Consider the following 26278-nt stretch of genomic DNA (forward strand, 5'->3'; position numbering starts at 1 on the left):
CATGGGTAGAATTGAACAAATCTGTTGTTTCTATGTTTGCTTTCACTTCACTAGAAGGCAGTTCATGATCTTCGTATCCTGACTCCTGGGGAGCAGGAAGCTGTCCCCTGGGCCGATCAACATATTTTCCCCTAAACAATGAGCCTAAGACTGCAGAGATATGAAAGCAAAGGTTGAGGAACAGAAGTGGCTCCAATCTCCAGGATCCCTCCTCCCCCATACCTTCCTCCTAATTTACCTCCATAAAGGCTCACTACCCAGGGGCTAGTAGCCGATGGTCATTTGCTTTTTAGGTAGCATTTATTGCCAAACCTAAGAATGTTATTTGAGGTATTTTACTCTGACAGATCCGAGGCCCTACTGGGGCCCAGAACACATTCCAGGAAGCTGGCCCCACTGGTCCTGTGACACCCCCTCCCAGAAATCCACTCTGTGACAAGAAAGCAATTTTGACACCTCACAGCATCATCAACCAATCAGCAGTCCCTAGCCCCTCTGCCTGCCAAGTTCCCTTAAAAAAAAACCCTAGCCTCCAGATTCTTGGGGAGGCGTATTTGAGCAATAACTCCCTTCTTCCTTGATCAGTTGCTTTGTGGTATTAAACTTTCTCCATTGTAATGGCTGCCTCCAACTTGGTTTCTCAGGGCAGCAGGCATAAGAATTTTCTGCCAAGGCCCTTGTGGCCTAGGCCACGCTGGATCTCTCTGTGCCCTGAACACATCATATGTTTTCATGCCTTATTGTTATTATCAGCCCTCACGAGTCCCTCTGCCTGCCATGGCCTGGACTTGCCACCTTCCTCCTCCACCCGGCAAATGGCTATCCTTCAAATTCCAGTTCAGATGTCACCGCTTCTCCCTCAGCTTCCTGACTCAAAGCAGAATTTATCATTTCACTCCACCCCCCCATGGCACCCAGTGCAGGTATATTATACCACTTACTACATAGTGTAATTATCTTACATTTTTGTATACAGTTGGAGTCTGTTTCTCATTTGATAGGGCAAGGAAAGAAATCGTCTCTTACCATCTGTTTCTGGAGGCCCTGGTATACAGCAAATGCCCTATAAGTGTCTGTAGAATAAACAGACGCATTCATGTGCAAAAGAACTCTGCTCACACAGCATGACTGGTGATGATCCCAATATGTGGGTAATTGGGCTAGCTGGCTTCAAATTCTCTACACACATACCCACAACACAGACACTTAACAATGAAATAGAGAACTTGACCTTGTTCCATTGAAGGATACAACAGCATTTCCGGAAGGTGGCAAACAGCAACCTGAAATTTTCATCAGGGCTCCTTTGCTTGTCCCTCTTTTGAACAGAGTGAGTTTTGTTTGGAAAGAAAAAGTTCTGTTGCTAAAAATACGGTTTAAAGAACTCTGGTTAGACGGTCTAGCCCTTTATTACCTCATGCCTAAGTGTCTGTTAAGAACTACTTCCTAACTGGTTTCCTAGCCGCAAGGCTTTCCTTCCTCTATCCAGCGTGCACACTGCTGCCAGATGAAATTTTTCCAAATATATTTAAAAATTCTTATTTGAATTATAAAACGTTTAGCTGTCACATGGTAGTTATGAAACATCATTCTGTCATGAATATAACCAACCAACAACCCAGCCCAACAACTAGAAAATTAGCAGAAGCTATACATAATTCACTCATCCCAACTCCTTGCCTAATACCCAGAGCTAATCACAATTTCCATCTTTGAAACTTTTAAATTCCAGTTTTTTTCGGGTGGGGGGGTACCTGCATGATGAACATTTGTATACCTAACTCTGAATTGTACCCCACATCTTTTTTTTAAGATACTGGCCAGGTGCAGTGACTCAAGCCTGTAATCCCAGCACTTTGGAAGGCCAAGGTGAAAAGATTGCCTGAGTCCAGTGGTTCAAGACCAGCCTGGCCAACATGGCGAGACCTCGTCGCTATAATAAATTAAAAAAAATAAGCGGGGCTTGGTGGCGTGTGCCTGTAGTTCCAGCTATTTGGAAGGCTGAGGCGGAAGGATAGCCTAAGCCCAGCAGGTGGAGGCTGCAGTGGCTGTGAGTGTGCCATGCAGCCTGGGCGATAGAGTGAGACTCCAACTCAAAAAATAATAATAATTAAACTAAAAATAAAATTTAAAATAAAAAAAACATGAATAGGAATAAAAAGCAAATGTCAAATCAAAAAAAAAAAAGAAAATGTTAAATTCCAGTTTTTAAAAAGAGGCCAGGCACAGTGACTCACACCTATAATCTAAAGACTTTGGGAGGCCGAACAGGAGGACTGCTGGAAGCTGTCCCCTGGGCCGATCAAGATATGAGCTACCATGTCCAGCCTATTACGATTCCAAGACTCATCCACTGTTGATGTTATAAAATTACTTTGTTGCTACATAGTAAGTCCACAGTGTGCCCAAACCACACTTTCTCCTACCAACTCTGATTGTTTCCAACGCGTTGCCGTTATGGGTCATGGGGCTGTGAACACCCTGGGTGCACATGTGTATTTCTAGAAGTGAGATATTAGGTTATAGGGTAAAAAAAAGTTCCACTATGTGAAATAATGCTAATGTTTTTCAAAGGGACTCCAACAGTCAGATAAAATGTCCCCAGATATCATTGCTTTTCCAGCTAAAAAATGATTTAATGTAGCCACTACTAGCAGGATAAAATCCCAGCCTGACAGTCCATGCCAGTTACAATCTGGCCCTAGGTTAAATGCCACACCTTCTCTCTCCCACAAAAGCACTTCCCACTTGAGCTGAGCAGGTCTGCTCCTTGGCCTAGCACGCATCTTGCTCATTTTCAACAGTGAAGCCCTGCTCCTTCTTCATTTCCAGCCTACACAACCTCCCTTGGGTTCTCCTTCCTTTAGGAAAACTACCCTGATCACACCTGCCACAAAACTCTCTCACTCACTCCAGCTCCTAAAATACCTACTGTGTGTATCAGTCATGACAGCAGTCTTCACCTCCACCCACATCTTGGGAGACAGAGTTACCTGTTGCCTCATTAGAAAAATGGACATTCTAACTAAGCTGTGTAATCGGAATTATTTGAGAACCTAGCATTTTTTCCAACTTTAATATTATGGTACCTCTCTCACCACTACTTTGATGGTAAAATTGCTTCCTTGGTAGTCAGGAGATAAATTAATTTTGGATTTGATGTTCTCCCACATAATGTAGCTTTTGGCATTGTCAGTCTGTTTTGTGTTGCTATAATACCACAGACTGGGTAATTTATAAAGTGTTTATTTCTTGTCGTTCTGGAGGCTAGGAAGTTCAAGATGGAGGGGTTACATCTGGTGAGGGCCTTCCTGCCGCGTCGTGACCTGGTGGAGAGCACCAGGAGAGCACCCCATGGCAAGAGGGCAGGAGCGTGCTCAGGTCTGTCCTCCCCATCTTATAACGTCACCAGTCCCATCATGGGGGCTTCTGATGACCTTAATCTGATCCTAATTACCTCTCCAAAGCTTCACCTTCAATGAACACGTCCACTTTGGGATTACATTTTCAACACATGAAATGTGAGGGACATATCCAAATCTTAGCAGACAGGATTTTATGTTTTACTTTCCCAATGAAATCAGAGATGTCTTAAAGTAGAGAGAGACCATCTTTTGTGTTTCTTAGTATTTTCTACAACATTTAACACAGTCTTATGTATTCAGCAAGAACTCAATTAAACAAATATTTAACACTTCAAGAATATGTAAAAATGCAGAGGGCCACACATCTGTTAGTAACAGTAACAGAATCTAAGCAAAAGTAAAGACATAAAACTGAAGTTTTTAATTCTAAGGATTTTTTTTAATAATAATAAAAAATGTGACTGGGCATGGTGGCTCATTCCTATACTCCCGGCACTTTGGGAAGTGGAAGGATTGCTTGAGCCTAAGAGTTTGAGACCAGCCTGGGTAACAGTGTAAGACCCTATCTCTATGGAAAATTAAAAAATAAAAAATCAGCTGGGCATGGTGGCACATGCCTATAGTCCTGACTACTTGGGAGGCTGAGGCAGAAGGATTGCTTGAGACTAGGAGTTTGAGGCTGCAGCGAGTTATGATTGTGCCATTGCACTACAACTTGGTTGACACAGCGAGATGCTGTCTCTCAAAAACAAACAAAAAAGTGTTTCTTAAAAAAGTATTCAACAGAGTCAGGCTTTCTAGTTTCTTTCTGTAAATTTGTATTTTTCTTTTTTTTTTGAGTTGGAGTTTCACTCTGTCGCCCAGACTGGAGTGCAGTGGCACGCTCCCTCTACTGCAGCCTCAACCTGCTAGGCTCTGGCGATCCTTCCGCCTCAGCCTTCCAAGTAGCTGGAACTACAGGTGTGTGCTACCACGCCCAGCTAATTTTTTTTTGATTTATTGTAGAGATGAGGTCTCGCCAAGTGCCCAGGCGGGTCTCGAACCCGCGGCCTCAGGCAATTCACTCACCTCGGCCTCCCAAAGTATTTTTCAAATTTACCCCAAACTTATTATTTTGAGTCAAACTGTCACTCTGCCGCCCAGGTTGGAGGACAGTGATACACTCACGGCCATCGCAGCCTCGACCTGCTGGGCTCAGGCAATCTTTCCGCCTCAGCCTTCCAAGTAGTTGGAACCACAGGCACACACCACCACGCCTGGCTAATTTTTTGATTTACTGTAGAGAAAAGGTCTCACCAAGTTGCTCAGGCTGGTCTTGAACTTGTGGGCTCGGGCAATCCTCTCGCATCAGCCCCCCTAAGTGCTGGGATTATAGGCATGAGCCACTGTGCCCGCCTTCAAACTTATATTATTAAATGTTAATATATTCTAGCATATAATATATATATATATTTTACAAGCTTATGAAGGGAAATCCCCCCAAAAACTCAGAATTACTCTTTTTGAGGGCAGGCACTTGTAGTACAGGCTTTCCTCAACAGGTAAGTATTCTAGGAGCCCAGTGGCAGCAGTGTACCAGCTAGCGTTTTGTGAGAGGCTGTGTTTGGCTTCAGTGAACTTTTGGGGGGAGATTCTTTCAACATGTTTGCCCATTTCGTGATAGGTGATTAACGAGTGCACCTTCCCATAATGTGCTGAGTGTTCAGCAGTTTGGGACCAAAAAAGGCATGACCCCCCATGTCCCACCTTCCCTATTCACCTGATCTCATCCTGAGTGACTTTTTTGTTTTCCTGGATGAAAAAAGTCCTCAAGGAAAATGTTTTTGTTGATGTGGAAGAGGCAAAACAAAAAACTGCAGAAGTACTAAAGGACATCAAAATTGACAAGTTCAAAATTTGTTTTGAGCAGTGGAAAAAGTGTCTGGATAAGTATAATGCATCAGAGAGTGCTTTGAAGGTGACTTAAGTTTAAATATATAAATAAATACACAATTTTTTATAAATTTCAGGTTTTTCGGGATTCCCTCTCATAGAAAATAAAAGCAAAGGCAATCTAGATAGAAACTTTCCAATCACAAAGACCAGAGACAACATCCAGGCTTTTAAACTGCCATATAAGTTATCTTTGGGGACACAAAACCTTGGTTGAGTTTAACCCTATGGCATCTGTCTCTGAAACACATTACTGTCTATTTTCACCATGACTGTAACTGGGAAGTAATTCATTTAGTTTAATGACCTTTTCTCTTCCAGTCCTCTTTTGATCAAGTTTCTACTCCCCTTCCTAAAAGATACTACATTGTATAAAATTTGGAGCAGAAACAAACAGTAGTTTCCAATAAAAAAAGCATAATTTGATTTTATTAGTATTAAATATTTTGAGACAATTTATTATATTTGTGACCCAAATACATAATTCTCAAATATGAAAGTGTTTTAGCACAATTATATAATCATAGTAAAACTGTTTATAAGAACCCAAGAAAAGCAGAAGGCACTTCTTTTTGGCACAGAAATAAATTGATACTGCTTAACTGGCCATTTCTTTGCTGGAGTTATTCTGATTCCCTTTTGTCAGATTCTTCCTCCCCAAACTCAACTAAAGGAGTATGTCGGTTGGCCTGAGAACCTTCTTCATAGAACACTTTCTTGATTGTGCCATCCTTTGGAGCCTTTATGGTATGCTGCAGAGACACAAGGCAGACAAACAATAGTTGCAATACCAACAAGGACTAAGTATATATATACACCAAGTTAAGAAAGTGAGATGGAAAGTGAAGAGTGTAGACAATTGTATGGATGTTTTGTAGTCTCAGTGCTATCCAACCTTTTTTTTCCCCATAATAGTGCACAGAAAGAATGGGAACATTTTTATGGTGTGCTTAGGGGGAGAGGAATCAGCATTAGGACGCACTGATGACCCATTCAAGGACAAGCCTGGACACTTCTGGTCTATTTAGTAGTTCTTAACTAGAGCTGCACATTAGAATCACACCTGGAAAGCTTTTTTTTTTTTGAGTTGGAGTTTCACTCTGTTGCCCAGGCTGGAGTGCAGTGGCACGCTCCCAGCCACCGAAGTTTCGAACTGCTGGGCTCAGGTGATCCTTCCGCCTCAGCCTTCCAAGTAGCTGGATCTACAGGCGCATGCTACCACGCACAGCTAATTTTTTGATTTATTGTAGAGAAGAGGTCTTCCCAAGTTGCCTGGGCTGTTCTCGAACCCGTGGGCTCAAGCAATCCTCCTGCCTCGGCCTCCTAAAGTGCTGGGATTACAGGCTTGAGCCACTGAGCCCGGCCAAGGGAAGCTTTTAAAAGTATTGATCTTGGGACTCTACTCCTGGAGACCCCAGTTCACCCTCTGGGGAGTCGTTTTTAAAAGCTCCCTAAGTGACTGTACAGGTGCTCCTAGACTTCTGATGGGGTAGTTCCAAATAAACCCACTGAAAACTGAGCAGCATACTGATCGTGTATGGCTCTTGCATCATCATAAAGGTGAAAAATCCTAAGTTTTTTCTTTCTTTTTTTTTTTTGAGTAGGAGTCTCACTCTATCACCCAGGCTGTAGGGCAGTGGCATGCTCACGGCCACCACAGCCTTGACCTGCAGGGTTCAGGCAATCCTTCTGCCTCAGCCTTCCAAATAGCTGGAACTACAGACACATACCACCATGCCCAGCTAATTTTTTGATTTATTGTAGAGATGGGGTCTCACCAAGTTGCCCAGGTTGGTCTCAATCCCATGGGCTTAAGCAATCCTCTCACCTTGGCCTCCCAAAGTGCTGGGATTATAGGCGTGAGTCACCACGCCTGGCCTAAGATTTTTCTTTACATTGTAAGTTGGACACTGTCTAAAGTTCAGCCAGGCCTAACAACAACCGACATACAATTTTCAACCATCTTATAACCTAAACAACTAATTTGATTGAGATTTTCACTTTGATACTGATTACTGGCATGTTCAACTTCAGCCTTAGAAAACACCAGCAGCTGGGGCCCAAACTTCACCTGCACTTGCTCTACTTATGTACCTAATCCTGACTTGTACCCCACATCTTTACAATAAATTTTTTTTAATTAAAAAAAAACCACCAGCAGTTAACATTCAGTTGGGGGACTACCTGATTCCAAGCGATTGATAATTGATAATTTCAGAATCAGAAATGAGAAAACGACTGCACAAAATTAAAATGAAAATGTATTTACAAGAAGGATGGCTTGGTTTTCTCTCCTACAGTTAATGCTTAGTCAGCCAATGGCTCTTCATATTGAAGATGATATTAAGATAAAATAAGGCAAAAGAACAATTAGATCCACGGGGTTCCAAAGTTTACTTAGCAACTAAACATGTGATTTCACCTACTTCCATCTTCATGGCGATCATAACCATCAGAGAATCCCCAGCTTTCACTTTGTCTCCAGCTTTGACAAATACCTAGAGAGTCAGTGTGATAGGTTCATATTTAAAAACACAGTCTTATATATGCTAATCTGCTTTATCATAGTAACTGTTTTAATATGTATATGTATCTCATAACATCATTCTGTAAATGCAAATACACACAATAAAATATTTATTTACTTATTTTATTTTTGAGTTGGATTCTCACTCTGTTGCCCAGGCTGGAGTGCAGTGGCACACTCACATCCATCACAGCCTTGACCTGCTGGGCTCAGGAGATCCTTTCACCTCAGCCTTCCAAGTAGCTGGAACTACATACCCGGTTTATTCTTTAAATTTATTTGTTGTAGAGATGCAGTCTCACCAAGTTGCCCAGGCTGGTCTCAATCCCCTAAGCTCAGGCAATCCTCACACCTCAGCCTCCCAAAGTGCTGGGATTTCAGGCTTGAGCCACTGCGCTCAGCCATAAAATATTTTTTTAAAAGGGAAAAAAACCCCCAAAACACTGGTCCTTTGTGGTCCATAGAGTAGATATGTCAACATGCAGAGCATCAAACCACCTAGTTTTGCTTGAATCAGATGAATACGCTTTATATACTTGGTATCCTTTTATTTTCATGAATGTAAAAATAAGACACATTACCAACCAAAAAGGAATAATACACTTAAATGTCTCCACCACAGATAGGGTGTGAAGATGAGGGTCTGGACTGTTTTTCTGGTTTTGGGGTTGTCTGATAAATAGTATTTGAGGTCTTAGGGTAGTGAGGCCTGTGTAGTGAGAGTTTAGATAATCTTCACATGAGAGAATTAAACAACCCCAGAAACTAGGTCTATTTTCCTTTTTCCATGTATAAGTAAACTCATAGATCCCTTATGGTCTCAGTGTTGTTTTGATTAACATGATCACCAAGGAGTTTCTGGAAACATCAATGTGGAGTTAGGTGCTGATGTTGGCATACAGCCAAATCTGTGGAGTAGGAAGCACCCTTGAAAGCCCCGCAGGTCACCCCGTCCTGGGCGAGGCTTTACTATAGCTGTAAGACGTCAACGGCCTGGGTGAAGGGGCCTGGGCCCATGGGGGAAATGTGCAACTCTCAGTGAGGACCATCAGGGTAGTGCCGGAACGCCTACACCGTGAGAGGCCTGAGAACTGAAATTGAGCAAGCTAAAGCCAGGTCAGGCTACCTAGCTCATCTCCCAGAGGGAAACAGTGGGAAATTATCCACACTATTTAAATAGTTATTTTCAGCTGGGTGTGGTGGCGCACGCCTGTAATCCCAACACTTTAGGAGGCGGAGGCGAGAGGGTTGCCTGGGCCCGGGGGTTCAAGACCAGCCTGGGCAACTTGGTGAGACCTCATCTCTACAATAAACAAAAAAATTAGCCAAGCATGGAGGTGTACGCCTGTAGTTCCAGCTACTTGGAAGGCTGAGGTGGAAGGATCGCCTGAGCCCAGTGAGCTGAGGCTGCGGTGGCTGTGAGCATGCCACTCCACTTCAGCCTGGGTGACAAAGACTCTGACTCAAAAAAAAAAGTTATTTTCTTCTTTTTTTTTTTGGCAACAAAGATATATAGTTGGATTTTTATGACAAATATATTTAAGGAGACTCTACTGCATTCAAGTATATAGAAGGAGACTGCTAATACATCACCTTGTGATGTTATGACAGCATGTTCTATGGTCTACAGGTTTGTGTTTTCCTCCAAAATTCATACGCTGAAATTGGGTTTTTTTGTTTTTTGGTTTTTTTTGAGCCAGAGTCTCACTTTGTCGTGCCCAGGCTGGAGTGCAGTGGCACGATCACAGCTCACTGCAGCCTTGACCTCCTGGGCTCAGGTGATCTTTCTGCCTCAGCCTCCCAAGTAGCTGGGAATACAAGCATGTATCAATTAAAATTAAAAATTTTTTTTTGTAGTGATGAGGTCTCACTATGTTGCCTAGGCTGGTCTTGAACTCCTGGGCTCAAGCAATCCTCCTGCCTCAGCCTACTAAAGTGCTGCGATTACAGGCGTGAGCCACCACACCTGGCTCATATGTTGAACTTCTACCCCTAAAGTGATAGTATTTGGAGGTGGGGCCTTTGGGAGGTGATTAGGTCATGAGGGTTCTGCCTTCATGAATGGGATTAGTGTCCTTATAAAAGAGGCTAGAGGGAGGTCGCTTGCTCCATCCACCACATGAGGATTCAGGGAAAAGATGGTTGTTTATGAAACCAGGAAGCAGACTCTCACCAGACACCTAATAATCTGCTGATGCCCTGATCTTAGATTTCCCAGCAACCAACACTGTAAGAAATAAATTTCTATTGTTTAAAAGTCACCCAGGCTATGGTATTCTGCTATAGAAGCCTGATGGATTAGGACAGTATGGATCTTAATATACTACACTTGATCTTGGCCAAAAGACCGAGAAGCGATAATACCAGCCTTTTAAACTTTATTTTAACACATGCAATTATGCACATTGGAAAAAAAGTCATTATTTCATGAAGAAATTATTTGCTGCTATTTTTTTTTTTTTTTGAGTTGGAATCTCACTCTGTCACCCAGACTGGAGTGCAGTGGCATGCTCATAGCCATCACAGCTTCAACTTACTAGACTCAGTCGATCCTTCTAACTCAGCCTTTCAAGTAGCTGGGACTACAGGTGTAAGCTACCACAACTGGCTTATTTTTTGATTTACTGCAGAGACAATGTCTCACCAACTTGCCCAGGCTGGTCTCCAACCCCTGAGCTCAGGCAATCCTCTCGCCTTGGCCTCCCAAAGTGCTGCGATTATAGGCTTGAGCCACTGCTCCTGGCTTGCTGTTAAATTTAACATTTAAAAACAGCCTTTTTGAGGCTAAGCATGGTGGCTCATGCCTATAATTCCAGCACTTTGGGAGGCCAAAGTGGAAGGATCACTTGAGGCCACGAGTTCAAGATCAGCCTGAGCAATATGGCGAGATTCTTTCTCAAAAATATAAAAATACTTTCATTTGAAAAAAACAACAAAAATACCTAGCCATTTTGAATAATTCTTGGTGAGTGCTCCATTTTAATAATAAAAGACAACTTAGATTACTTGTACTTTGATGTAAATTTCCACCTTCAAAACCAGCAATCTTTATCATAAATTAGGTAATGGGTATTTTCATTGAAAACTGTAATACAAAATTTGAATATATAATAGATCCTGTTGTTTTCTTGAAATGGATGTGCTCCCATGAGCAAGATTTAGAAAGGGAAAAGGATATATATGTGTCAAAATTCAACAAAGCCATTTATTAGGACTTAGCATCATTCTACAGATGTCACATGGTTACCTTTTCAATGGTTCCAGTCATAGGCGCTAAGGTACCTCCTTGAGTGCCTTCTGAGCTCACAGAAGATAGGTATTTGGGGACTGGAATGTCAATCTCAACATTTCCTTCCTAAAAACAGAAAACAAACAGAAAATGGAATCAAGATCCTATCACCATTCTTTCACTAATATATCTAAGATAATGACTGCTTTCTAGCTATTTGTTAAATATTAGTCATCTTTAATACCAAGGTTTTAATCTACCTTTATGATCTTGAGCAAGTTACTGAACCCTACTCAGTCCTGGTTTCCTATTATAAAGGTGTAACGGTATACATGCCTCACAGGGGATTCCAAGAATTCACGCAGTAACTGTAGATAACGGCAGCCACTATCTGGAAGCCATTCTTAGCAGCATCCCCACTACTGAGTGCCTAGTCTCTGCCAAGAACCCTGCTTAACATTTATATATATTATGTCATCAATCACCACAGCCAGAGAGGTTAGCTGCCTGAGGACTCTTGGCTGCCAAGTGGCAGGGCCAGGATCTGAAGGAAAGCAACTTTGCACTCCAGAACGTATGCTCCTCACTGCTCCCCTACAGTGCCCTGGCCATCATATTGTTATAGCTTGAGTGACTATGGAAAGGAATGACTGGTAAAGCGGGACCACCCTCAACTCTCAAGGCTACCACATATAGTAGTTCAGTTACTAAAATATGAGCGACATCTCATCACAAGGTACTGTGAGGCCAGGGTATTTGATAATTCGTCCTCCTCTTTCCACCCAGGCAGAATGTTGAAGGCCCAGTAGGCAGCAGGCTCCTAACCACAACCAAGCAAGCCTGCCTCCACTATCCTCTGACTGCCAAGAAACCACCACCAGCATGTTTACCTTCCTGCTGTCCACCTTCCACCTTTCCCCACAAGGAAGACTGGGTCCACAGGCTCCCCCTCCCAGTGGTCATCTCCTCCAAAATCACCAGACTTGCAAGTGTCAGAAGGATGGAGCTTGGGAAAAGTGTTCAGGCATCAAAGCCCTGAGAGAATGCCACCCACTGAGTAGGGAGAGACTCTCTGACAAGAAGAGGAAGGAAATTTGCTTCAGAAGTCAATGAAGACCATGTGTGAACAAAAGGTGAAGGAGAAACTATAGAAGGCAGGAATCTGGGAAAGAACACAGAGTGGAGAGGGAAACTGAGGGGAAGTTAGAGGAAGCAGGAGCCTTCTAAACTCTTTCAGTGTAAGGCCTCTGGTCAAGTAATTTTCCCCTAAACCCTAAGAGTGATATTGTAAAGAAGAGACATTACCATGGAAAATAGGTAAACAGTGTTTTCCAGGATAATTAGCTTAGCTCTACTAGCAACTCCATTAATAGAACATTTCAGGTAAGTGCAGTCTCCCTCACTGTACATATCACCAAGAACTTGGAAAGTTTTCTCATCAATCTGAAAAAATAGAAACATAAGAAGTAAACAAACAACGCTACAGGATTAGTAAAATCAGAATCAATTCTTTGCTATTAGTCATTCCAAAGGTAGTATATAAAATTCTTAAGGAAAAAAAAGCCATGTAGGAACTTTCCCCCTAAGATTCCTAACCAGAATACTTCAGATAGAAACAACAGTAAGCTGGCCAGACATGGTGGTTCATGCCTGGAATCCCAGCACTCTGGGAGGTCAAGGTAGGAAAATCCCTCGAGCCCAGGAGTTTGAGACCAGCCTGGGCAACATAGACCTTGTCTCTACAGAAAATAAAAAATAAAAATAAAATAAAAATGCTAAAATTATTTTTTAAAAACAACAAATGAATTAAAAGAAAAAAATTAGTTGTATAACATACTCACAGTACCCTAATGTGACAGATAAAGATTCATTTAGGAATACAGAGAGAGCCATACAAATGTGAAATAAAAATATACATCAAGTTAAGCAAAATTATTAATATTCATTTGCATATATTTATTCATTTCTGAGTATGTGAAGTCAAATTTAGTTTTTCTGTACCAACTCAGGCATAAAAAAAGCCAGAGCCACAGAATTAGATGGTATTTCTTTTATTTCATCAACGTGTAGATCCAATTCATGGGTTTCAGTTATGATTTAAGAAGACAAATTCGCTAGAGAGTGACTGCAATTTTCTCACTCTATGAGATCACATACCAAACAACAGATTTCACACCATATTTCAAGGAAGCTGCCGAAAGAACATGGAACCTTTTTTTTTTTTTCTGTTTAAGTGGAGACTGGGTCTTGATATGTTGCCCAGCTGGTCTCAAACTCCTGGGCTCAAGCAATATTCCTGCCTCGGGCTCCCAAGGTGTCAAGATTACAATTGTGGGTCGCCACGCCTGGCCTCCTTTCTGTTTTAAATGATATTTTTTCCACATATACACTCAAGAGAAAATTTTGTTTACACACAAAAAGCCAATTTAATCTCTTTTTGGTTTTTGTCTTTTGAGTCAGAGTCTCAATCTGTTGCTCATGCTGGAGTGCAGTGGCATACTCAGGGCCACTGCAGTCTTGACCTGCTGGTCTCAGGCAATCCTTCTGCCTCAGCCTTCCAAGTAGCTGGAACTACAGGCGCACGCTACCATGCCCAGCTAATTTTTGATTTATTGTAGAGATGAGGTCTCATCAAGTTGCCCAGGCTGGTCTCGAACCGCCCCAGGTCCAGGCAATCCTCTTGCCTCAGCCTCCCAAAGTGCTGGGATTACAGGCATGAGCCACCACACCTGACCTATTTAAATCTTCTATCAATATTCTTCATTTCAATTCCCATGATGTTAATGTACAAGTCTTGTGACTATTCTTTTCAAACATACTATGTAGGATTGGGTGAAAGAGATTACACTGCAATATTAATACATTGGCTGTCATTTACTCTTAGCTAAATATGACACTGTGCTTTGTAACCTACTAAGCATTTGAATGTTTGTGAAATTCTCAGGATATAAAGGTTAGATTGGAAACAGTTTTGTTTAAAGATTCACTCATGCACAGTCTAAAATTGTATGTGTACTGCTTGAGCCCAGGAGTTTGAGACCAGTCTGGGCAACATAGCGAGACCTCATCTCTACAAAAAATAAAAAAATTAGCCAGGTGTGGTGGTACACACCTGTAGTCCCACCTACTCAGGATGTCGAAGAGGGAGGATAGCCTGAGCCCAGGCTGTGGTGAGCTATGATTGTGTCACTGTGGTGAGCTGTGATTGTGTCACTGCACTCCAGCCTGGGTGACAAAGTAAGACCCTGACTCAAAAAAATAAAGTAAAATTGTAAATGTAGTTTCATGAACAGATTAAAAAAACTCAGCAATTTACTTTATCAGTCACCAAAGGAAAAGAAATCATCCCAAACCAGAGGCACTAATGTCAGTTACAACTGTCATATACTAAAGTAGGTAGACTTCCCATGGCTTCTCTGAATTTCAGAGAAAGAAAACCAGTGTGTCTCAAAGTGTTGAAAGGTCTAACACAGATCACTGATAAATTCATTTTGTAGGATTTGAAAACCCTTAAATTTGAAAACATATTTAAAATGATTTATTCTGGGCCGGGCATGGTGGCTTACATCTGTAATCCTAGCACTTTGGAAGGCTAAGGTGGGAGGAACACTTAAGGCCAGGAGGTTGAGACTAGCCTGGGCTACACAGTGAGACCCTGTCTCTATAAAAGAAAATAAATAAGCCGGGCTCGGTGGCTCAGCCTGTAATCCCGTGCCTTTGGGAGGTTGAGGTGAGTGAACTGCCTGAGACCGTGGGTTCGAGACCCACCGGGGGAACTTGGCGAGACCTCATCTCTACCATAAATCAAAAATTAGCCAGACGTGGTAGCGCGCACCTGTAGTTCCAGCTACTGGGAAGGCTGAGGCGGAAGGATCGCCGGAGCCCAGCAGGTCGAGGCTGCGGTGGCCGGGAGCGGCCACTGCACTCCAGTCTGGGCAACAGAGTGAGACTCCAACTCAAAAAGAAAGAAAAGAAATAATATTTATTCTATTCCTTGAATTTGTACCTTACTATTGGAATTTGATTGAATCCCCACATTGTTCTTTCAACCTTTTTGGCATTTCATTTCACCAGAGTGATGCACTTTTTAATGGAGGGCTATCATAAAACTTGTACTAGAGGTTCTCAAGGTGTGACCTGTGGGTCCCTTGGGGTCATCAGATCCCTTGGGAGGTTCACAAAGTCAAACCATTTCCTTAAAAAGACTAAGAGGCTATTTGCCTTTTTATCTTCATTCTCTCATCAGTACAAGTATACAATGGAATTTCCCAGAGGCTACTGGACCTGTGATAATGTTATCACTCTGATGGTTCACAGAACAGATACTTGAAAAATCTTAGGGTTTTTTTTTTTGAGTTGGAGTCTCATTCTGTTGCCCAGTCTGGAGTGCAGTGGCACACACGCTCATGGCCAACCCAGCGTTGACCTGTTGGGCTCTAGAGATCCTTCCGCCACAGCCTTCCAAGTAGCCAGAACTACAGGCATGCGCTACCCACTCAGCTAATTTTTGATTTATTGTAGAGATGAGGTTTCGCCACGTTTCCCGGGCTGGTCTTGAACCTGTGGGCTCAGGCAACCCACTCGCCTCGGCCTCCCAAAGTGCTGGGATTACAGGCTGAGTCACTGAGCCTGGCCAAACAATCTTAGGTTTTAAGTCTTAAGTTTATCCTACAACTCAACAACAACATCAAAACAACTAAATTTGAAAAAGGTAGAGAACTCGAATAGAGATTTTTCCAAAGATATACAAATGGGCAATAAGTATATAAAAAACTGCTCAACATCATTAGTCACTATGGGAATGCAAGTTAAAGTCAAAATGAGATACTACTTCACATACATTAGGATAGCTTTTGTAAAAAAACCAAAATACAGAAAATAATAAGAGGTAGCAAGGACCCTTATGCACTGATTTGGTGTAGCTGCTATGAAAAACAGTAAGGTGGTTTCTCAAAAAAATTAAAAACAGAATTACTATATAATCTAGCAATTCCATTTCTGGATATATACCCCAGAAGAATCGAAAATAGGGTCTTGAAATAGTTGTACTCCTATGTGCACAGTAGCATTATTCACAATAGCCAAAGGCAGAAACAACTTGAGTGTCTGTTGATGAAGGAACAGATAAAGAAATGTGGTGTATACATAACAACAGAATGTTTTTCAGTCTTAAAAAGGAAGGACATTCTGATATAAGCCACAACATGGAAGAACTTGAAGACGCTGTACTAAGTGAAATTAGCCAGTCACAAAAGGATAAATACCAAATTATTCCACTTATATCAAGTTGAATGTATTAATGTGTCTGAGCTATATATTGAAAAATGGTTAAAATGGTAAATTTTATGTTATCTGTATTTTACCACAATTTAAAAATGATGAAAGATAAAATTTTCTCAGTTAAATTTTCTAAATAGTAAATATCAATAGATGTGACTACCACAAAAGTTTTTGGCAGCAGATACTCAAAATTTTTAAAAAGTATATCAAGTTCCACCAGGTGCGGTGGTGGTTCAAGTCTGTTATCCCAGCACTTTGGGAGGCGGGGGCAAGAGGATTGCCTGAGCTCAGGGGTTCAAGACCAGCCTGAGCAACATGGCGAGATCTCGTCTCTACAATAAATCATAAAATTAGCCTGGCGTGGTGGCGCACGCCTATAGTTCCAGCTACTTGGAAGACTGAGGCCGAAGGATCTCCTGAGCCCAGCAAGTCCTGCACTCTAGTCTGGCGGACAGACTCTGACTCAAAAAAAAGTACATAAAATTCCTGAGACCTCAAATTTGAGAACTACTGCTTTTGATATAAACACATTCACCATACTTTAGGGGTTGTTAGTGTCTGATCTGAAGCTCTTACTCTTTGCCAATTTTTTTTCTTAAGTGAATGACAGCCAACTAAGTAAACAATCAGAAACTATACAGGGGGTAATTTCCCCAAATTGGGTCTGAAATAAAAGCATATGACGTTCTCCTAACTGCAGTCATAATAGTCAAAGGCTTAAGACAAACAAGAGAGTGAAAAAAGACCCTACCTAGTATAAAAGAAATTAGGTTTAGTCCTAAAGTGCAGAACAAAACTAGCATAGCTTACCTGCATGCTGTAAGACCCATCACGATTATATGTTACAGCTATGGCTACATCTTTATGAAAAAAGGAATACAAAGGAAGAAAAATTAGAAGACATTCATTTATTCAATAACTGAGATATAAAAAAAATCTCACTTTCAACCTAAAGAAAACCAACTATTTAAGGGATATCAACATATTTTAACTTCCTGGAAATACAGGGGTTTTTTTCTTTAGAAAAACATGTCAGGCAGGTGTCTATATGGGTGAATTTCAAACTTTTCTTTTTTAAGATAGAGTTTTAGATATTTTAAGGCAGAAGGATATTTTAGATATTTTTCCCTCAACAAAAAAGGCTGCAGTGCTATAGCAGAAAATACAACAAATTTGGTAAAGAGATGCTTTCATTTAAAACTGAAATCTGCCATCTGATCATCTCTGTGATCTTGACTAAGTCACTAAATCTCCAAGCCTCGATTTTCTGAGCCATTAAATGAGTGTAACAATAAATAAATGTGAACGTGCTCTATAAACTGTAAGACTACAAAAACATAAGAAATTGTTCATGTTATAGGCACACCTTGTTTTACTGCACTTCATTTGATTGCACCCCACAGATATTATGTTTCTTTTTCATACAAACTGAAGGTTTGTGGCAACCCAGTGTCAAGCAAATCTACTGGCACCATTTTTCCAAAAGCACACACTTACTTTGTGTCTCTCTGTCACATTTTGGTAATTCTTACAATATTTTAAAGTTTTTCGCCGTTATTGTGTCTGTTATGGCGATCTGTGATATTAAGTCGACAATTGTTTTGGGGTGCCACAAACCACACCCATACAATATGGTGAGCTTCATCAATCAAGGCTGCTTATGTTCCGACTGCCCCACTGACCAGCCATCCCCATCTCTCTCCCCCTCTCCTCAGGCCTCCCTATTCTCTTAGGTGCAACAATATCAAAATTAAGCCAGTTAATAACGCTACAATGGCCCCTGAGTGCTCAAGTGGGAAGAAGCATCCCATGTTGCTTACTTTAAGTCAAAAGCTAGAAATGATTAAGCTTAATGAGGAAGGTGTGTCAAAAGCTAAAGCAGGCCAAAAGCTAGGCCTCTTGTACCAAACAGCCAAGTCATAAATGCAAAAGAAAAGTTCTTGAAGGAAGTTAAAAACACTACTCCAGCAAACACATACATGATAAGAAAGTAAAACAGCTTTATTTTTGATATGGAGAAAGTCTGAGTGGTCTGGAAAGAAGACCAAACCAGCCACAACATTCCCTTAACCCTACTACAGAGCAAGGCCCTGTCTTCAATTTAATGACAGCTGAGAGAAGTGAGGAAACGGCAGAAAAGACATCTGAAGTTGGCAGAGGCTAGTTCATGAGGTTTAAGGAAAGAAGCTGTCTCTGTGACACACAAACGCACATTAGCAAATGCTGATATAGAAGCTGCAGCAAGTGACCCAGAAGGTTGAGCTAAAGTAATTGATAAAGGTAGCTACACTAAATTATAGACTTTTCAGTGCAGATAAAACCGTTTTCTATTAAAAGAAACTGCCCACTTTGGGAGGCCGAGTTGGGAGGATTGCCTGAGCCCACGGGTTCAAGACCAGCCTGGGCAACTTGGTGAGACCTCATCTCTACAATAAATCAAAAAATTAACCAGGTATGGTAGCGCATGCCTGTAGTTCCAGCTACTTGTAAGGCTGAGGTGGAAGAATCTCCGCTCAGCAGGTCGAGGCTGCGGTGGTTGTGAGCATGCTACTGTACTCCAGCCTGGGCAATGGGGTGAGACTCGAACTCAAAAAAAAAGATGCCACCTAGGAGCTTCATAGCTAGAGAGGAGAAGTCAATGTTTGGCTTCAAAGTTTCAAAAGATAGGCCAACTCTCTCACTAGAGGCTAATGCAGCTGGTAATTTTAAGTTGAAGCCAATGCTTATTTACCATATGAAACATCTTAGAGCCTTAAGAATTATGCTAAACCTATTCTTGCTTGGGCTCTTTAACAAAGCATGGATGACAGCATATCTGCTTACAGCATGATTTATCATATATTTAACAGATCACTGTTGAGATTTACTGCTCAGAAAAAAAGTTTCCTTTTAAAATATGACTGTTCATTGACAATGCACAGTCACCCAAGAGCTCTGATGAAGATGCATGAGAAGATTAGTGTTGTTTTTATGTCTCACACAATATTCATTCTGCAATCCATAGATCCAAGTGTAATTTTGACTTTCACGTCTTATTTTTTAAGAAATACACTCTGTAAGGCTATAGCTGCCATAGATTGTGATTCTTTTAATGGATCTGGGCAAAGTAAATTGAAAACCTTCTAAATGCCATTAAGAACATTTGTGATTCATGGGAGGAGGTAAAATTATCAACAGTAACAGTTTGGAAAAAGTCGATTGTAACCCTCCTGGATGACTTTGAGGGGTTCGAGACTTTAGTGGAAGAAGCAACTGCAGATGTGGTGGTAAAAGCAAGAGGATTAGGATTAGAAGTAGAGCCTATAGATTATGACTCACTGAAGGCTCAAATGATTAGTACTTTTAAAATATTATTATAGGGCCACTGAAATGTTTCTCCCTAACCTCCACAAGAGAATCTTGAAGATCCTCTTATTCATTCAACAAGGAATGAAGGTTTAGCATGGTGCAGTGTTAGGTAAGCACATGCACCCTGGAGAGGGTTCAAATCCTGGCTCCACAATTACTTTTGAAAAATTGGCCTTGGTCTTGGCTCAGAGAGCTTTATAATTTATAAAGTTGACACTAGTAATATCAATCTCATAGGCCTGTACTGAAAATGCAAAATGGAAATTAAACAATATTTGGTAAGTATTTAACATGTATTAGATATACCAAACGCTAATAAATCTTAGCTATTATTATTATTGAGGGCTGGGCAGGGTTCTGTGAAACATGGCAACTACTAATAAAGTAAGAATATTTTCAAGTCTTTCATGTTTAAGATATTTGGCCAAGCTGGGCACAGTGGCTCACACCTGTAATCCCAGCACTGTGGGAGGCCAGGGTGAGAGGATTGCTTGAGTTCAGGGGTTTGAGACCAGCCTGGGCAACCTGGTGAGACCTCATCTCTACAATAACTCTAAAAATTAGCAGGGCATGGTGGAGCACACCTGTAGTTCCAGCTACTTGGAAGGCTGAGGCAGAAGGATTGCTTGAGTCCAGCAAGTCAAGGCTGTGCTGACTGTGAGCGTGCCACTGCACTCCAGCCTGGGTGACAGAGTAAGATACTGACTAAAAAAAAAAATTTGGTTATTCTCACTGAAATCACTACAACCTGGTTCTACTTTAACTTTATAAATGCTTCTGGTCCTTCAGGCTTCTATTTAGTCACTGCTGGTTAGCATCTTCTAGAGACTCACCTATATAACATTTCTGAAAGTTGTTATACACAGACCTGGGTTTCTTTCATAGAGTACTTCCGAAAGGGTGTAAAGTGAATAGCAATCACATTGGCCTTTTAATTATGTACTTTTTTTTTTTTTTGAGTCGGAGTTTCACTCTTCGCCCAGACTGGAGTGCAGCGGCTGCTCCCGGCCACGACAGCCTCGACCTGCTGGGCTCCGGCAATCCTTCCGCCTCAGCCTTCCAAGTAGCTGGAACTACAGGCACGCGCTACCACGCCCGGCTAATTCTTTGACTTATTGTAGAGATGAGGTCTCACCAAGTTGCCCAGGCGGGTCTTGAACCCGCGGGCTCAGGCAATCCACTCACCTCAGCCTCCCAAGGCACGGGATTACAGGCTGAGCCACTGAGCCCGGCTTGCTTTTGACACTTGTACTTGGCATATAGAAGTCTAGAGTAAGATACTCCCAGATTTTGGTGGCTGTTTTTTAGGCTGAAACGAGCAAACACATCAGCATAAGTGAATGGTTTAACCATTTGCAGAATGCTACCATATAAAGGATGTTTGCAAGCTTTCTTTATAAAGGTTTAGCAACATACCCAAAGCACTTAAGGTAATGGCTATCTAGGCTGTGATCCAATCAACTTGTATGAAGAATTTGTTACTAGGTGAGTGGATGTCCTCATAGCGCTGAAGTAGAGAAGACTTTCCTCTGTCCAGAGAAGAGAGGACTGTGATCAGCTGGCAAGAGGATTCTGCTCTGCCTGGGAAGCACATTTTTGTAATGGCGCTGTCATAGTTCAATGATATCTCACATTCAAGGTTATCCAGTATTCTCAGCTCTGACTGTGCCCATCTGCCTTCCCATGCAAACTATCCTTCAGCATAAGGGAAGCAGTTACCAGGGATTGCAGGCTTCTGATCCTTCTGGTACGTCATTCCAGGCATAAATTTATAAACTGCGTTCAGGCTTAGGTGTCAGCCTCCTCTTATTATTTAACTATTCAGTTAAAATAAATCAGTCCCTTACTTGAGCCTACTTAAATGAGTTTGCAATAAAAAATCAATTTTCTACTAGAAAAGTTGTGGAAATAGCATGGGAGTCAATGTCAAAAAGAGGAGGTATCAATCCTGGCTCTGCCACTTACTAGCCTCCAGTAAGTTACTTAACTTCTGTGCCACATCATCCATGCTGTCATTATCCATAGGTGGGTATAACAGTGCCTCTCCCTCCTTAAGTTGTTAGGAAGATACAAATTTGCATGTGATAAGGCACTTCATAAATTATAGCTCTTTAGTGACCCACTTCCACCTGAAACACCCAAAACATTGCCTGAGCAGTGGGTCATCCTGCCTCTCTGCCATAGTTTTGCATATTGTTTTTCTTATTTAAAATACTACACTCTTTCTGCAGAAAAACTGAAAGGCAAAGTTAAAAAAATTGAGGAAAAAGAGATTACCTCAAAACCTAATACCCTCACATATTTTGGTAAATTTTATTTCAGCTGTTTTGCTATGTGTGTTTTAGGACATATTTTTATAATATTTATAAAATATTTTTAAAGTATAAAAAAGAAAAGTGAATACTATTAACTCTACTACCCAAAGCCAATCAATTCTATTATTTTGTTGCATTTCCTTCCAATGTTTAGGCTAGACATTTGAAAAAAAATGTAATTGACCAGGGTGAATCCTCTTTTTCAAGTTAACATGATACATTTGTATGACTCACATTTCTCTTTCAATAAAACATTTCTTACCTTTTTTACCATCTCTAAGAGTCATGTTTCTGGTATAAGCCATATTCAGTCTTCTTCCACTGCTAGATGTAAATGGGGAGAACTGATCTAGAAAAAATTTAAAATTCAATAACAAATTTATAAATATCAAACCTACTAAATTTATAACGTACAAAACAAAAGATAAGCTGGTCTTGGTGGCTCAGCCTGTAATCCCGCGCTTTGGAGGCTGAGGTAAATGGATTGCCTGAGCCCGCAGGTTCGAGACCCGCCTGGGCAACTTGGTGAGACCTCATCTCTACAATAATTCAAAAAATTAGCTGGGCGTGGTAGCACGCGCTTGTAGTTCCAGCTACTTGGAAGGCGGAGGCAGAAGGATCGCCGGAGCCCAGCAGGTCGAGGCTGCGGTGGCCAGGAGCAGCCACTGCACTCCAGTCTGGGTGACAGAGTGAGACTCCAACTCAAAAAAAAAAAAACCTAAAAGATAAAACACAAGTCCTAAACTGGCAGATCTAATACATTTTCTTTGTTCTTCTCATTGTTTTAAATTTAAACAGATACTTTTATTTACATCCTAGGAAATTTCATATGAAAAAATTCCAGCTTCTCTTGAACCTAAGTGCAACCTAAACTCTCATCCTCTGGTGACCTAAGCCTCTTTCATTTGACCTTTTTGACTCTTTTGACTGGTCCAGTCCCTACAGGTGTGTGACTATAGCATAACTAAACTGAAGCACTTTGTTCTGAAGCTCATACCTGCACCAGTAAAAGTGTAAAAAGGAACGTAATAGTAATCGGATACTCCATTCTAAAAATGTTAAGTTCAGGCTCAGGAATACAACATGGGACATATTCAGATGCATTTTCACTCAGTGTAAAAGGACAAAATGAGAGTAGAACATAAATCTCCTAAAGATGTAGTTTTAAGCTTTTACAGTATTTTATATTTTAAGCTTCCAATGTTAACTATCTTGAATGAATCGAGAAATTAAGGATTCTAGTTATAGGATCTTATAATACAGGTTCTTGAATGCCTTATCTGAAATGCCTGGGGCATAAGTGTTTTGAATTTTATATTTTTTCTTCAGATTTTGGAATACCTGCATTATATTTATTGGATCAGCAACCCTAATACAAAAATTTGAAATCTGAAATGCTACAACAAGCATTTCCTTTGAGTGTTCTGTCGGTGCTCAAAAAGTTTTGGACTTTGGAGTATTTTAGATTTTGGATTTGGGGATTTGGAATGCTCAACCTGTAAAGGGTCATATAATACTCCTAATAATAGTAAGAGATAGATTACAGATCTTTAAGATTCTGTTTGCTCCAAAGGTCAGAGTTAACCTAAGTAAATACTATAGAGTATAAGGTCTGTCAATTAAGTTCACAAACTTATTCTAGAAAAAGTGCTACATACCTCATTGCTAAATATCACTACAGCTGCCTGCAAAGTACTCCCCTTGGGAAGCTGCCTAGTCCACACATCAAAGCAATTTTGGAACTCTTTTTCTGGAGTAGCCATCACAGCCATCATTGTACCACCTTTGATGTCCTGAATGTCATCAAATGTCTTCCTTTCAATATTTCCTTTATGTTTGGGTAAAGAAAAAGGTCATTGGGAGACAGATCAGGTGAGTAGGGAGGGTGTTCTTATACAGTTATTTGTACAGTGCTGCCAATGTAAGTGCATAGTGGCAGGTTTGCAAACTTAATTTTCAGACCTCAACAAATAATGATGATTGCTCTGACGGCCATTACAGAAAAAGAGTCCCAAAATTGCTTTGATAGGTGAACTGGGTGCTGGCATCGGTGCACAGAATCCCAAGGAGAGCACTTTCAAGGTGACCATAGTGATATGCATTAATGAGGCATGTAGCACATTTTCTAGGATGGTTTGTGAACCTAATTGTCGGACCTCGTATGCTTGGAAGAGATCAGATTTTGGATCTATTCGAAAGGAAGGAGAGATGATTGGAACTATAAGCTACCTGATGAGGCAATGAATTTCCAGTTTTCTGTGGTGTTAGGAAGAGGGGAGGCAACAACTTAGTGGGGACATTGAGACAGGCATGTGAAGGAATCCCTGCCTTAGTCATGTCTATGCTCAGACTCTTATGACATTGTGTAGTACCTAAGCCTCTAGTTAGACAGAATTTAATCATAGGTGAAAACAGATAAAGGAGTAACTCAACAATAAACCATGGGTAACCCAAGATACTCTAAGAGTCTCCACTGTGCTGTCTTTAGATTCTGGAACAAAGGGAGTTGCTGCACGTCAGAGGATACAACAAAGTAAGCCATGGGGAGTGGCAAACAAAAGTAGCCACAAGAAACTGGCATGGGATTTGTGAAAAATTAGTTGAAAGAAACCTATTTCTATAATGTGATGAGTTAAACTACATTCAATGGGTAACTAATTCGTATTTATGGTTATGTTCATATGTGAAGAACTCTCCTTCATACTAAAAAACACATCTAAAAGCAATGGTGTTGGCCAGGTGCGGTGGCTCATGCCTGTAATCCCAGCATTCTGAGAGGCCAAGGCAGGAGGATCACTTGAGCCCAAGAGTTCAAGACCAGCCTGGGCAACATAATGAGACCTCATCTCTGCAAAAGATAAAAAAATCAGCTGGGCATGGTGGCACATGCTAGTAGTCCCAGCTACTCAGAAGGCTGAGGCTGAAAGATTGCCTGAGCCCAGGAGATTGCAGTGAGCCATGATGGAGCCCCTGCACTCCAGCCTGAGAAACAGAGTGAGAAACAGAGTGAGACTCAAAATAAATAAAGAGAAAGGTGTCAGTCACTGAGAGAAGAAAAGGGAGGGCAAGAGTGGCATGAAGAAAGAAAAGCATGTTCGATGATCATTCATAAGACTTGACAAGCAGACAACAGAAAAGTATTCCGTACCATGTGTCTGAAGTGTGAAACCATCGGTCATAGCTTTCTCCTTGAGGATGAGGCCCAGAGCTGCCTGGCATAAAAACTCTCTGGCTGCAGCCTTCCGACTGGGCAACAGCTCTTTGTGGTGTTGAGGGATGAAACCAGTGTGCACGTGCCCAGCTTCAAACTCTGGGTGGCCAGACAGGTTGAGTAAAAAGTCAATGTTCGTGTGCAGCCCAACAATCTAGGAAGAGACAAAAGCCCCCATTCCTACTGAGTGGGGAATACAATGTATTCAGAAAAACGTCTGCTCTTTTTTTCTAAGTATTTTCTACTGAGGACAAGGCTTAGGAAATATTAAAAAACCTACTATGGCACCATGTGAAAATAGGACAACTCGGAAAAAAGCAAAACAAATGAAAAGCCATGTAACTATCACCAAATCCACCACTATATACATCTGGACTTTACACTTAAAATCACATATTAATGTGATAAAGAGAATGTAGGAAATGGCACTGCAATAAGTAGTATAGGGACATTTAACTGAGTCAGGTTAGGAAAGTAGTAAATGTTAAGAAATGCAAATTCATTTGCAAGATATTGAAGACCTGGCACTCAGAAAACTCCTGCCAAATAGGAAGAGGGCAAACAGTAGGCAGGGTTGCTGTACTGGGGAGGGGACAGGACTAAATGACCTCAAAAAGAGTGTTCTTTCAACACTAAAACCCAAATTGTATCCACTGACATAAAAATTTAGAAAGGTATAAAATGAACTCAAATCCACCCATAAACAGGATCAAAAGTAAAAATCTAAGACTTAGGCTCATTAATTTCATTCATCCATTCCTTCATTCATTTAACAGCCATCTAACCTGAATGAGGTGGGTCATGCCTGTAATCCCTGCACTTTGGAAGGCCAAGGTGAGAGGATTGCCTCAACCCAGGGGTTCGAGACCAGCCTATGCAACTTGGCGAGACCTCGTCTCTACAATAAAAAAACCTCATCTCCATAATAAATCAAAAAATCAGCTGGGCGTGGTAGCGCATGCCTGTAATTCCAGCTACTTGGAAGGCTGAGGTGGAAGGATCGCCGGAGCCCAGCAGGTCAAGGTTGCGGTGGCCGGGAGCGGCCACTGCACTCCAGTCTGGGTGACAGAG

At 41.3% G+C, this 26278-nt stretch overlaps 1 protein-coding gene across 1 annotated transcript in view; it reads right to left on the reverse strand.

The window, feature by feature from the left end:
- Window positions 1-5697: 5697 nt before the first annotated feature.
- The window catches only part of MCCC1 (methylcrotonoyl-CoA carboxylase 1), a 72908-nt gene continuing 52327 nt past the window's right edge, over window positions 5698-26278 (reverse strand). Inside the window, exons 13-19 of the mRNA XM_008070684.2 lie at window positions 25145-25361; window positions 22259-22345; window positions 17144-17193; window positions 12359-12496; window positions 11072-11179; window positions 7724-7795; window positions 5698-6049 (exon numbers count right to left, since the gene is read on the reverse strand). Of these exons, the coding sequence (XP_008068875.2) occupies window positions 5921-6049; window positions 7724-7795; window positions 11072-11179; window positions 12359-12496; window positions 17144-17193; window positions 22259-22345; window positions 25145-25361 (801 nt within the window). The 3' untranslated portion in view covers window positions 5698-5920. The remainder of the gene's footprint in view (window positions 6050-7723; window positions 7796-11071; window positions 11180-12358; window positions 12497-17143; window positions 17194-22258; window positions 22346-25144; window positions 25362-26278) is intronic.

The sequence above is a fragment of the Carlito syrichta genome, unplaced genomic scaffold (genome assembly GCF_000164805.1).
Source record: "Carlito syrichta isolate Samal-C Ts95f unplaced genomic scaffold, Tarsius_syrichta-2.0.1 Scaffold313936, whole genome shotgun sequence".
NCBI classification, from domain to species: Eukaryota; Metazoa; Chordata; class Mammalia; order Primates; family Tarsiidae; genus Carlito; species Carlito syrichta.